Raw genomic sequence first — 12,931 nt, forward strand, 5'->3', positions numbered from 1 at the left:
TGCTCATAAAATCACATTCTATCTTGCTCTGCCTGCCAGAAAAGTTATAATTTGCTAAACTTCCTTATAAAAACCATAACAAAAGCCATATTGCAACAGCTAAGTATAGATATAGACCATGCAGGGAGAAAAAAAAATCACAATAAAACAACTGTTATATGACCTTTAATGTTTGAGGTCATTCGAATTCACACAGGAGCATGGCAGCAGGGTGGACTCTTTGATAAACCCTACTGGAATGCATCATAGCAACATAGGTAGGTAAGGGCCTTATTTACAGTCAGCTCAGGGTGATTTTTATTATCAGGTTGTTAATTTGTACTTGAGATTAAGTTAAAGGTTTTGGGGTAAAATTGTGATCTAAGGTTAGGCAAGGTTTATGTGTAAAAGATCCTGGAAGTGTGAATGCTCTTGGAGCATCTTTGGTTCAAGACAAAATATGACTTGCAACTTATTTAGGCAGGTCACTGCCCCAGCTGTAGAATCCCAAACGTCTTCACTAACTGTGTTTATTTGAAGTTTTGAATCAGACCTAGTTAAACTCCTTTTAAAGTCTCGAATGCACTGTCCTAGATGTTGGTTTTCTTAACTTTCTATCCATAATTCTAAAACACTCAGCAGTGGTACGTTTAGAAATACTAAAAAAAAAACATAAGAAATTCAATAACAAACATCTAAAAGTACTTTTAAGTGTAGCTGCATTTATAGAATTTCTTTTAGTATTTTAAAAATGGTCTATATAATCGGTCTAAAACACTTTTTGAATTAAAGGCGGTATTCCTAGAAAATGTTATTAGAAATGAATACATTATACTAGTGTCATATATCAATGTTTGTTTCAGGCTAAAGTATTTTGATGCTTAACTTTGATATATAATTAGTGACTGACCAATAAAACAACTGATTGTTTACCGACTTTCCTATTCTTCACTAATTTATAAACCAATACAAAATGATTATTATTATTATTAATAATAATAATAATAATAATAATAATAATAATAATAATATAATCAATCCTGGTGTTATTTGCAAAACATTACTAATGCAACAAAAATGGAATTTATAATCCATAATGTAGTCTGATGCTTGATGAACAGTTTTAGCTATTATTTTTTATTAGTTTATAAACAGGTTACTGTTTTTAAAAACATATGATAGTAAGCAAGTTGTTAACAGTTAGTAAATTAACAAAAATGCCAGTTGATGTAAAAAAAAAACCAAAAAACAGAGGAGCGAAACCTGTCTTGGATGTGTTCTGCTAAAAGAGCAGTAAGAAGGGAATGGGAAGAAGCCTCTCGTGTTTTGATAGTTCTGTTTGTTTTGTGTTTTGTGAGAACATAATAAAAGAAGAACTGATACATCTGCTTTGTGTGTGTCCTGCTCCCCTGCTTGGTGAACTTCATCACAGATAGATAAAAATCCTTGTTTTCTGACAAACTCAGACACAAAAGTGCAAATATAATTTTTTTTTTTTTTATTGTCGATCCAATAATATGAATCTACTCAAAGACAAAAAGTTTCTTAATAAACTAAATATGCATGGTTATCTGAAAAATCACAAATTAAATGTTTGCATTGCTAAAATTCTGAAATGTATTTAAAAAATAATGCTTCCACTTTACTAGCTTCCAAAAATAAGTTAGGCTCTTGTAGAAAACTTTCTAAAAGTTCCAAACTTCTATTCCAAGTTGTTTCTCACAGTTTTTTATACATAAAATAAACACTTATTCTGAGCACGGCCATCAAAAATGTAATTATTTCTAAAGCTGTAAAATATTTCCCTGTTTTTTCTTACTTGCAAATGCTAGCAGTTAGATGTACCTGATATACAAATGAGCCAGCAAATTCATGTATTAGTGGCACTTTTTAACATAATGAAGTACCATATTTTAGCATTTTTATGTACAAAGTAGCAAAGCAGATGAAAGCACACAATTACACACAAACAAAAAGGCAGGAGAAGGTAGAAAACTGACACATACGCACAGTCCAACTACAACATGTCCTTTCTTTAACTCTTGTTAAGTTTCACACGTAAGCCTTGCTTGTAGCTGTAGATCTGGCAGCAGAATATTTAGTAGAGTAGGGCTGGTTTTCCCGAGGGGGACAGCTGCAGCAGAGCAGACCTCCTCCAAGGATCAGAAGAGCAGCAGCACCCCATCCAATGTACAATGAAGCGCCAAGCTCCCTTCTTTGGGCATCAGTGAGCAAAGGGTTGTAGAAGTCCCTGATGATGGTGTTGGCAGACCAGCAGACAGGGATCATGGTGAGGACTCCAGCAATGATGAAGATGATGCCTGAGACAATGCAGATCTTGGCTTTGGTGGATTCGTCTTCCACGCAGTTGGTGCACTTTCCTCCAACAACAGACAACAGGAGAGCAAAAAGGGCCACCAAAAGAGCAATCACAACCAAGGCTCGGGCTGCCTGGAGATCCTGAGGGAGAGCCAGCATGGAGTCGTAGATCTTGCACTGCATCTGCCCGGTGCTCTGCACCACACAGTTCATCCAGAGTCCCTCCCAGATGGTCTGAGATGTCACAATGTTGCTGCCGATGAAAGCCGTCACCTTCCACATGGGCAGAGCACAGATGATAATAGTTCCAATCCATCCGATTATGGCTAGGGCAATGCCCAGAATCTGAATCCCAACAGATGCCATCAGAATGCTTTTCTGTTTTTTTGTCTTCTTCAATAACTCTGCTACAGAGGCTCTGGTACAGTAGGTGTGTTCTCAAAAATGTTCACTGCTGAGGTGTGAGCTGCTAGTTATATGCCTCTCTCTGGGGGAGGGGGAAGTTTTCTTATCTTTCAATCAGAAACTTGCTGTGAGCAAAGAAAACCAAACCCAACTGGTTTTCTTTTATGTTACACACAATGGGAGGATGGTAAGGGGAGACCTGAGACACATTGTATGAATTTACATCAAAATGAGTCACAGCAGCAGGAACACAAGAAACTGAAACAACCAATGCTGAAGCTAGTATTTGAACTATCACAGAATGACTAATACAAAAACATTGACACTGAAATGTAGGGCTACTGTCGAAATACTTTCAGTGAAACTGTCTATCACTGTAACACAAATAAACTATATGCATACTTTTAATATAAAGATATTAAAATGCACTTCTGTCTGTATACCTAAAATGGCAGGTGAGGTCTATTTTAAAGAGCTTTGTGACAGAAGTATTTAACAAAACAGAACCCAATAAAACACTTAATAGTATACATACTTCCAAATAAACTTCCATTTCTAAAAACAAATCTTTTATTTTAATAACAGCACTATTGTTTATCCTGTTCAATATTCCCAGTATGTGAAAAGATTTCAAAATGTGATCCAATGCTTTGACAAACTTATTCGGTAACTGGTTAGACAGGAAAACATGGAAACATAACGAAGCACCGAAACCCCACGGTGTGTCTGCTGCGCAAACACGTCACAATTCACAGGGTCCAGAAAAGCTTCCTGATTACATCACTATCTTGCAACACTCATTAAAAGATCCCCCAAAGCCTTATAAACCCATGTTTTATTTATTTATGTTAACTCTTATCCTTTCTGTGACAGGTCATTGGTACAGGTGTAAACTATAATGTATTTATTTTTGGAATAATATATTTATACTTTAATATTTTTTCCTTCCTTGTTCACATTGATTTATATAATCACAGCACGCTAATTATCATTATGATTTACGTGTGTTTTATGTATTGGATTTGTTTGCGTTTTTTTTTTTTTTTTTTCTTTCACTAACTTAACCCCGATATTTACCTGAATTCCATTCCACCTAATTGATTCATGCAGGGGTTCCCAAACTGTGACACAGTCCCGGGTGGGCCGTGGGATCAATGACATCTATTTTTTTTTCTATTAATAAAAAATTGTAGGGCTTCGGTCGGCCATGTGGTCTGGCCGGGCAGCTGCGGGCTTGCTTGTAAGCTGCACAGAGCTGCGTTGTCCTCCGACGCTGCAGCTCTGAGGTGGCTGTATGGCGAGCCTGCAGTGTGTAAAGAAGCGGGCGGTTAACGGCACACGCTTCGGAGGACAGCGTGTGTTCATCTTCGCCACTGCCGAGTGTTGGCGGTGAGCTGAGCCTAAAAATAATTGGACATTCTACATTGGGAGAAAATAATAAAAATAATTGGCGGCGACTAAATGATTGAAAAAAAAAATAATCAATGGATGCCTATGGTGAATACGTTTTTGTGACTAATTAGCTATTAACAGTTAAAATATTGAGTACTTTGATGTACGTTTCAATATTAACTAAATCAGGTTATTAATCAAACGGATACATCTTGTTACATACCGGTAATTGATTTATTAAAATGTTTGGATATACTGCTGTTTTATTGATTACTGGCTCGTTCACAGTCGTCTTAAAATAACGTTAGAATATGTTTTGTTGGAAAATAATAACAACGTTTTTTGACTGATTTAATTTTGGTGCATGGATTTATTTTCATAAGTTTTCTTTTGGTTAAGTGGCGCAGCTGCAGAGCACGTCTGCCGATGAAAATAACAAAAACAAATAAGCTGCGGGGTTTGAATTTTTTTATTTTTTTTTTAATAATTTAGTCGTTGCCAATTCGTTTTTATTATTTTCTCCCCAATTTGAAATGCCCAATTATTTTTTAGGCTCAGCTCACCGCTACCACCCCTGCGCTGACTCGGGAGGGGCGAAGATGAACACACGCTGTCCTCCGAAGCGTGTGCCGTCAGCCGCCCGCTTCTTTACACACTGCGAACTCACCGTGCAGCCGCCTCAGAGCTACAGCGTCGGAGGACAACGCAGCTCTGGACAGCTTACAGGCAGCCCGCAGGCGCCCGGCCAGACTACAGGGGTCGCTGGTGCGCGGTGAGCCGAGGATACCCTGGCCGACCTAATCCTCCCCCACCCACCCCCAAAAACTTCCGCGAAGCATTCTGGTTGAAAGTGAAAACGTTTTTCCCCCAGAAAGCAGAAATGTGAATCTGTTAATGTTTCTCTAGCGAGACTGGGTTGCAACTCTGCATCAGCTGCAGAGTCACTTACAACAACATCTCCCCCGAAAGAGGGAGCACAGGGAGGTTAAGTGACTTGCTCAGGGTCACACAATGAGTCAGTGGCTGAGCTGGGATTTGAACCGGGAACCTTCTAGTTACAAGCCCTTTTCTTTAACCATTTTAACACATTTTTTTTGACCATCTGCCACCACTGATACATCCGCACCCGTTTTTGATCCTGTTGGAGTAGTGCTGTTTATTAATTGGTTAATCTAAGTCACTAAATATTAGAATTCTATTGACATTCGATTGTGACAAGTTATGCATAACTCAGTCTGACGTATGTGATAGAATGAAAGAAAAAGAGCTTTGACAAAAATAACAGTTTATTTACACTGTTAAAGACTTTTGACAAATAATCTTGCTAGAATCTTTTTACCACATAATTACATTCCAGAATATTAGCATGAATAACATGTCTACTACCACTTATAAAACATCTTTTAAGTCTTCTATTATGATTGGATAATGAATTTAATCTTGCCAACCAAACTGTTGTATTGTGTTGACTTTAAAGACCTTTTTGAATTTCTAAAGATAAGTAAAAAAAAATAAAAATAAACAAAAACAAATGCAGATGTGAAGTACAAATATAATTGTATTTATTGTAATTTTATTTGTAACATTTCTAAATGACTCAAAATACAAAATATTTCTTTAAAAAGCTAAATGTACATGGGTAGCCAAACAATACAATTAATTAATTAGTAAAATTTCAAAATACAAATATTACAAATGTCCACTTGTATGCTGGGCTGTTGTAGAAGTTTGTTTGGTGAATTTGCTTCTAGAAATGAATGCCCTTGATGTACAAATTAGCTGGCAAAAGCTGTTAGTGGCGGCTGTTTTCTACCCAGAACAAATATCATATATTAGCAGTTCCTTGTTGTTCGCAGTAAAACAGAGAACATGGTAAAGGTATGTGAAAGGACAAAGCTGTGTACATAAAAAAAACACACACACAATGGCACTGTCTGTCTCAGACATACCTGAAACTTTTAAGCATAAGTCCATTTACAAAATGTCAGTTCTTTAACTCTTGCTAAGTTTCACACGTAAGCCTTGCTTGTAGCTGTAGATCTGGCAGCAGAATATTTAGCAGCGTAGGCCTGGTTATCCCGAGGGGGACAGCTGCAGCAGAGCAGACCTCCTCCAAGGATCAGAAGACCAGCAGCACCCCATCCAATGTACAATGAAGCGCCAAGCTCCCTTCTTTGGGCATCAGTGAGCAAAGGGTTGTAGAAGTCCCTGATGATGGTGTTGGCAGACCAGCAGACAGGGATCATGGTGAGGACTCCAGCAATGATGAAGATGATGCCTGAGACAATGCAGATCTTGGCTTTGGTGGATTCGTCCTCCACGCAGTTGGTGCACTTTCCTCCAACGATGGACAGCAGGAGAGCAAAAATGGCCACCAAAAGAGAAATCACAACCAAGGCCCGGGCTGCCTGGAGATCCTGAGGGAGAGCCAGCAAGGAGTCGTAGATCTTGCACTGCATCTGCCCGGTGCTCTGCACCACACAGTTCATCCAGAGTCCCTCCCAGATGGTCTGAGATGTCACAATGTTACTGCCGATGAAAGCCGTCACCTTCCACATGGGCAGAGCACAGATGACAATAGTTCCAATCCATCCGATTATGGCTAGGGCAATGCCCAGAATCTGAATCCCAACAGCAGCCATGGCTTTGTTTTTTGGTTTTCTTCTTTTGCTTCAAAAGCTCCAAAAACTCAGTATCAATGCTCTACTAATGGTGTTTCCCCAGAGAAGTGGCCTCAAAAGTGTTTACTGAAAAGGAGTGAGCTGGTAATTATATGCTACTGCAAGGGGTGGAGTTTTCTCATCGAAACTTGCTGCCAGTGAACATACTAGCCCAACTGGTTTTCTTCTATGCCTGTACACTGGGAGTGTAAAAAACAATACAGACATTGGATCCATTTATATATTCATACTTTTATGAGTGAACAGGATGAAGCAACCTGAAAACCATGAAGGGGTGTGGCTTCATCTTCCTTGACCATATATAGCAGCTTCCTGTTCAAGCATACTTGGGATAGTTAGATTTTGTCATTTGAACAGTAACTTTCTAAATCAAACACTTTGGCTATTGTGGTAGAAAATTCACAAAACAAGGTAGACAATGTTAAGAACACATATTTTAATGTAATGACTTGTATTGTTCTACTCTGTAAATTGTTTGTATTTTTCAGAATAATGTCGGTCAGCATTATTGTCAGCATTATTGGGTAACCACAGACAGCACAAAGCATTCTGTCTTCTAAATGTGAACGTTGACATGTGGCAACTGATTGCAGAAGTAGAAATTATGAGTCATGAAGATTTTTGAACCACCCTTTTGACCGTCTGTTCTATTAAAAATATGTTCTCTGTTTTTCTCTGTATGTAAGAGTTTCTCTCAAATTGCTATATGTTCAGCTGTCACATAGACAGTTTGCGGAGATACCTATAAATATCCAAGTTAGGCAGAGCTATGTGGGCTTCTTCTCTAACTGACTTTACACTGAGTGTTGTGACTAAGCTCCAGGTTTGCAAATCTTAATAAAGCTTGCTGTTTGAGAATCTACAGTCTCTCTTACTTTCAATAGAATTTCCACGACACTTCATAGTTTCAATCTTCACATACAAAAACAAACACACATTTAATGACATTTTCTAGTTGCTGTTGACTGCAATATAAATACAGTCAACCTTGGTTAACTCGACTGGTGGATAACTCAAATGGTCCCGAATTTTCACCATATAGAATATATGCATCCTATCTCTTATATTTTTTTAATTCAACACCACGCTTTACTCGTAACTCGACACTTATTACCGGTACCAAAGGGATCAAAACTGTTAAAAAAACTAGTGGATAACTCGACACTTGACTGAACTGTGGACTGGAAATAGATAGTTCATTAATTCCTTCGCAACTGCCAAGTGCAGCTGGTTACAGTGTTATCAGTGCACTGCACAATGAGTCAGAAACGAAAAAATAATTCTCGTTCAACTGGATTTAAAGCTGAGGTTATTCAGCATAACAAGCCTGTCAACAGAACTTTGAAAGCGCGTGTTTTTGCATGCGAAACAATCGACCCCTTTAAATAATACAACGTAACCAGTAGTCACATTAAAAAAGTTAAATCAAGAACTGGACGGATTAGACAGAGTGTGTGTGGGCAGACACAGCGAGCACAACACCAGCAGAGTGCTAGATTAGTGCAGGAGAACAGTAATAAACATCATTAATATTAACTAATAAACCATGGAATAAAGTTCATGTGAATTGAGACCCACCTGTGCATCCGAGCCTTCATTACATGTTTACTAAAGAGTATTACACCAAGTTTGTACAGTACTGCACTTTAATTAATTCACTCACTGCAGCTCTTCCAACCCTTTTCTATAATATATATATATATATATATATATATATATATAACCACTTTTCAATGGGAAGATTCCACGCATTCTAAATACGGTTGAGCGAGGGATATAATCCCTTAGAATCTTTGTAACCGAATCACAAAAACAAAAACAAGATCACTCCGTCAGCTATTAACAAAATTAATTAAATTAATTTATTAACAAATTAAATCAATTAATTTTAATAAGATGTCAATTGAGGAATGGCTAAATCAAAACATCCCGGAAAATAATTTAAAATATGACAGTGACTCAGGCCTGCTTGTTATACCCAAGCAAAAGCGCCCCACACTGGGAGAGCTCTCTTTTAGCTTCATGGCCCCAACTCTCTGGAATTCTCTCCCAGCTTTAGTCGTGCAGCTCCCACAGTCGCTCGCTTCAAATCAACTCTCAAGACCCATTGTTCTCTTTTGCTCTCTAAGCCTGATATCTGTTATTAGCTGTTGTCTAACTGTTGTTTTTCACTCCATCTTGTTCGTATAATTCTGCTTGATACAAAAGTTCAGTCGGATCTCACATGTACAGAATACCTTCTAACTACTGTAAGTCTAAACTTGCAGAAAGAGATTCTGGGGGAGGAACACCAAAACAACATGGGACTGTGTGTCCTCTGTGTCATAAACATAAGAGGACACTCCTTGTCGTGATTCAAACAGGAGAAAGAAAACAAACAAGGCAAGTGTGTTTGTTCTTTCAGCTTCTTCAGTAACTAAACCTATTAAAAGGGAGGCAAAGGCTGCACAGCCTTTAAGACAAGCATTGCCAGAGAAGTGTCAACATGTGGTAATGCTTGAAAGACTAGAATAGCAAGTGTTTAACCTTCAAGCTGCCAGGTGTTTTTTTTTTGGTGTTTTTTATCCCTTAAAGCCTGATACAGCAGGGGAAGGAAAGTGAATGGTCCCATATTTGTAAATTACTTCAAAGCCCACACTGTCACATTTCCTTCCTTTTTCTCCCCAAACCTTTTTTTTTACATGCTCTCTCTCAAAAACAAAAAACAAAACAAAACAAGAAGTTAATAACAAATACGGTAGATAAAGACCTTTGCCAATCTAGCAAGCACAATACAGAACTAACTAACTTCCCCTGGTTGCCGAGCACCTGTGACTAGGAACTAAAATGGCAACAATAAGAAATAAAGATGCAAAGACATTGATAATCATCTAGGCACTTTAAAAAGCTGAAATCCTCGAACCAATTAGCCAATCCAAGCTTTCGATTTTACAATTAACCATATTTTGGTTTTGCTTAAAGGTGGGTTTACCATACTTGACTTCTCAATTCGTATCAGTCCTTTGCCTCGATCAACTAGGTGTTCCCCAACTTTCACTAAGCATTACAACACTTTGCTGCTGTGCTGTAACTGTAAGAGTACAGTACACCCAGCTTCATATAAGGGTGAAGAGCGTTTTGCTGTGATTCAAAGCAAGTCCAAGACCTGATCATTCAATCTGGACCTGGACTTGGAACCGGAAAATGCCATAATTTGAGATGAAAACAAATGTACCAAAGAGAAAATAAATGGCTGTAGGATGATATCTGCAGCTTTATTCACATCAACACTCTAAACATATTGCCCAATGAATACTAACTGAGAGGAAAATATCATTGTGGAGACTTAATAATAATAACCTTTAAAAGCACATCTGCATGAAACATTTTTCCATTTGCCTGTATGAAAGCAGGGTTTTTTATGTGCCTGACATAATTCGTTCTCGGATAATTCTACAGTTTCCGTACTTAATAACCTGTTCATCAATACTCTGTTCATCAACATGTCTTCTTGGAAGCCAAGTGTAAACTTATAGTGAACAAGCCCCTTTTGTATGTCTTAGACGCCTGCCTGCTATAAAGGTATAGGATATTATTAGATCAATACCAGGGAGGAATGCATGGAAGCAAATCCTATTAAGTGTTGGCTTAATTACTATAGAGTCATTTTAATATGAGTTTTTTTTTTTTCTTTTACGTGCCAAGTTATGATTCAAAATACAAAAACAAGTGGATTATCCTCTATCTTGAAACTAACAAACTCGATGATACTTAAAATGAGCACCAGGTGAAAGGATACAGTTAATGATTCATTTGAAGTGAAACCACTCATCCAAGACTGATCTCCGTAAAAAAAAAAAAAGTCAACAATATAAAATTCTGTTGGCTGGGTGTTTTGGTAACCAAGTACAGACTAGCATACTGCTGCACCTGCACCGACCAGTACAATGTGATCTAGAGAGCCCTGGTCCTTTACACTGAGCTGCACAATGCTGGCACAGGATGGTCAACAAATAACTAACATTATTCATCTGAAAATAAAGATATGGTGCAAGTTTAAAACATTGGCTTTCCACAAACCATACTTCTCCACACTAAAAGACAATTGCAAGCTAACCCTTATAAAGGTTTACCATAGCAAAAGCATAGCAAAGTGTAAGAGAGCATGGTAAAGCATAGGCAAGCATTGTAAAGAATAGCGAGGTATGTCAAAGCATATAAAAAAATGGCAAACTATGGTATAACCATGGGAAAACTGGAAAAAATACCTTGCAAAATACCATGGTAAACTTTCATAAGGGAAATGATACTTTAGTAAATGCAATGACATTTTCAATCGTTTTCAATGTTGAAATGTGTTTACTTGTATAACTGAGTAAACGTGTGAAGGATCTGTTATTGGTCTCATGAAGTGGAGAGTGCTGTGCTGAGTTTCCCTATTTACACATTCATTTTGCATACAGTAGGTGTGAATGGCACTAGTTACAAGGTCCTGGGGTCATCCTGCTACCTGACCAATGAAAGCCTAACATTCCATAAAATTCTTGATTTTATTTTAAAACTAGAGGTATGATAAATGGTATGTTTTTACAGTGTTGATTACATGTGATTTCACACAGCAACGCCCAAAAAATATAACAATGTACTCATTTTCTCTGCAGCAAACAGCAGTGCAGTGTAATGTACAGGGCTACACATGATCAGTGATACAAAAATAAATCAAAAATACACTGAATTCCAAGTCTGTCAAGGCAAAATTTAGACCAGAGGCAATGCTTAAGATTCAAGTTTCTGGGTTCATATTCCGAAATCCAGCACATTCTAAAGAGACTGAGACAGTAAAGTAGACTTTTGAAATGCGCAGGACCAGAGGACCTCCATACTCCACAATGCCTCAATTGTTTTGTGACTTTTTAAGAACACACAGATCTGTAATTTGAGGATCAGAAAGAACACAAGTTACTTGATCTGGAGTCTGAACTTCGTGTCAGTACCTGGGGACCGTACTATTTTTCAGTGTTTTCGTGGCTGCGAAGGAAGCATTCGCTTTCATTGATTTATTTTTTTAGTTTTATACAAACATAATCCACAAACAATTTAATACCACGGCAGGCATCCAAAGAACCATAAATCCTAACCACCTGTCATACTACAGAAATCAGAAATCATTAGAAAGAATTTTTTTTAATGATTTAATGCAACTGAATGTGTGAATTAGTTTTTGAAGATAAATATATGATAGTTATAGCATTTCCCTTCATGCACCTAGAGCATTATAACATACATTTATATCTATATCCAAAATTCACAATTCATGAAAATGTGAAGATTTTTATATCCAGGCTGGTGATTTGGTGAAGTGCAAGTGTATACTGCACAGTACTGCATGGACCATGAAACTTTATTCATTGTGAAAGTAAGCTGGTCCTGGTACAGTTTTTTCATGCACAATTATTTGAACAACAAGTTAGACAACTTGGAGACATTACTACTGCTTATTTGAGGTTGCTGCCGACCATTTAGAAGAACATACTGCTGGCCCATTGCCTTGTCCTTTTGAAGCAACTAGTGCTAACTTTTAACATCGGTAGGAGATGACTGTGAGACACAGTTAAAGGGGCTTTTTTTATTACAGGGTAAGTATATGCAGCCATGTAAATCAGAACAGTACAGCGGAGTTTTTAAAGTGCATGGAAGCTGATGATGCCAGAAGGCAGATGGTTCACCCAGTGTGCAATAACCCACAGTAGGTGCCAACAGACTGCACAGTAGTGTATGGGTAATCATACCTTTCTTTGGCTCCCTGTATGATACCATTCAAAGACCAGTTCATCTAATATCTATCTACTGGTGTATCTACTTTGAGCTCCTCCCATAAGCAGTGCACACAATTATCAGTCTGAATAACTACATACATTCAGCATTGAATATAACTCGAGGTAAAAAAACAAAACTTCCCTAAAGGGTTTATTTAAGTTATTTTTTAAAAAAAGGACATTTTAATGCTCACCTTGCAAGTGGGGATGTTGTGAAGACTGGTCCTGTCCTGAAACAAAGTGTATTGATGTTGCTTTCTAGTTTTCCCCCAGACCCTTCCTTCTTTTTTGCAATAACCTGCGCAGGAGGGACATACAAAAAATAAAATGACGGCATACGGTAAATAAGCCATGCAAGCT

The 12,931-nt window shown here is 37.8% G+C and overlaps 2 protein-coding genes across 3 annotated transcripts in view; both read right to left on the minus strand.

Annotated features, from left to right (window-relative positions):
• The window catches only part of LOC117430467 (claudin-4-like), a 33,493-nt gene extending 20,569 nt beyond the window's left edge, over positions 1-12,924 (minus strand). The window contains exon 1 of one of the 2 annotated variants that reach the window (XM_059001349.1): positions 12,766-12,924. In XM_059001349.1, coding sequence (XP_058857332.1) covers positions 12,766-12,924 — 159 coding nt within the window. The remainder of the gene's footprint in view (positions 1-12,765) is intronic. The other variant, XM_034050517.3, reaches the window with a different exon arrangement.
• On the minus strand, positions 1,455-6,868 carry LOC117430470 (claudin-4-like). Its single transcript, XM_034050520.3, has 2 exons — positions 6,247-6,868; positions 1,455-2,671 (listed from the first exon to the last, which is right to left on the minus strand). Exons 1-2 carry the CDS (start codon positions 6,735-6,737, stop codon positions 2,032-2,034), a joined length of 1,131 nt encoding a protein of 376 aa, XP_033906411.2. The 5' UTR covers positions 6,738-6,868; the 3' UTR covers positions 1,455-2,031.
• Positions 12,925-12,931: the final 7 nt, after the last annotated feature.

The sequence above is a fragment of the Acipenser ruthenus genome, chromosome 26 (assembly GCF_902713425.1).
Source record: "Acipenser ruthenus chromosome 26, fAciRut3.2 maternal haplotype, whole genome shotgun sequence".
Taxonomy (NCBI): Eukaryota; Metazoa; Chordata; class Actinopteri; order Acipenseriformes; family Acipenseridae; genus Acipenser; species Acipenser ruthenus.

Excerpts from the sequence above, each read along its gene's own strand:
- LOC117430470 (XM_034050520.3), bottom strand. The coding sequence starts at position 6,737 with ATGGCTGCTGTTGGGATTCAGATTCTGGGCATTGCCCTAGCCATAATC. Across the intron at positions 2,672-6,246 it reads AGGGAGCTTGGCGCTTCATT|CATTCTGATGGCATCTGTTG; the intron begins GTACATTGGATG and ends AAAACAGAAAAG.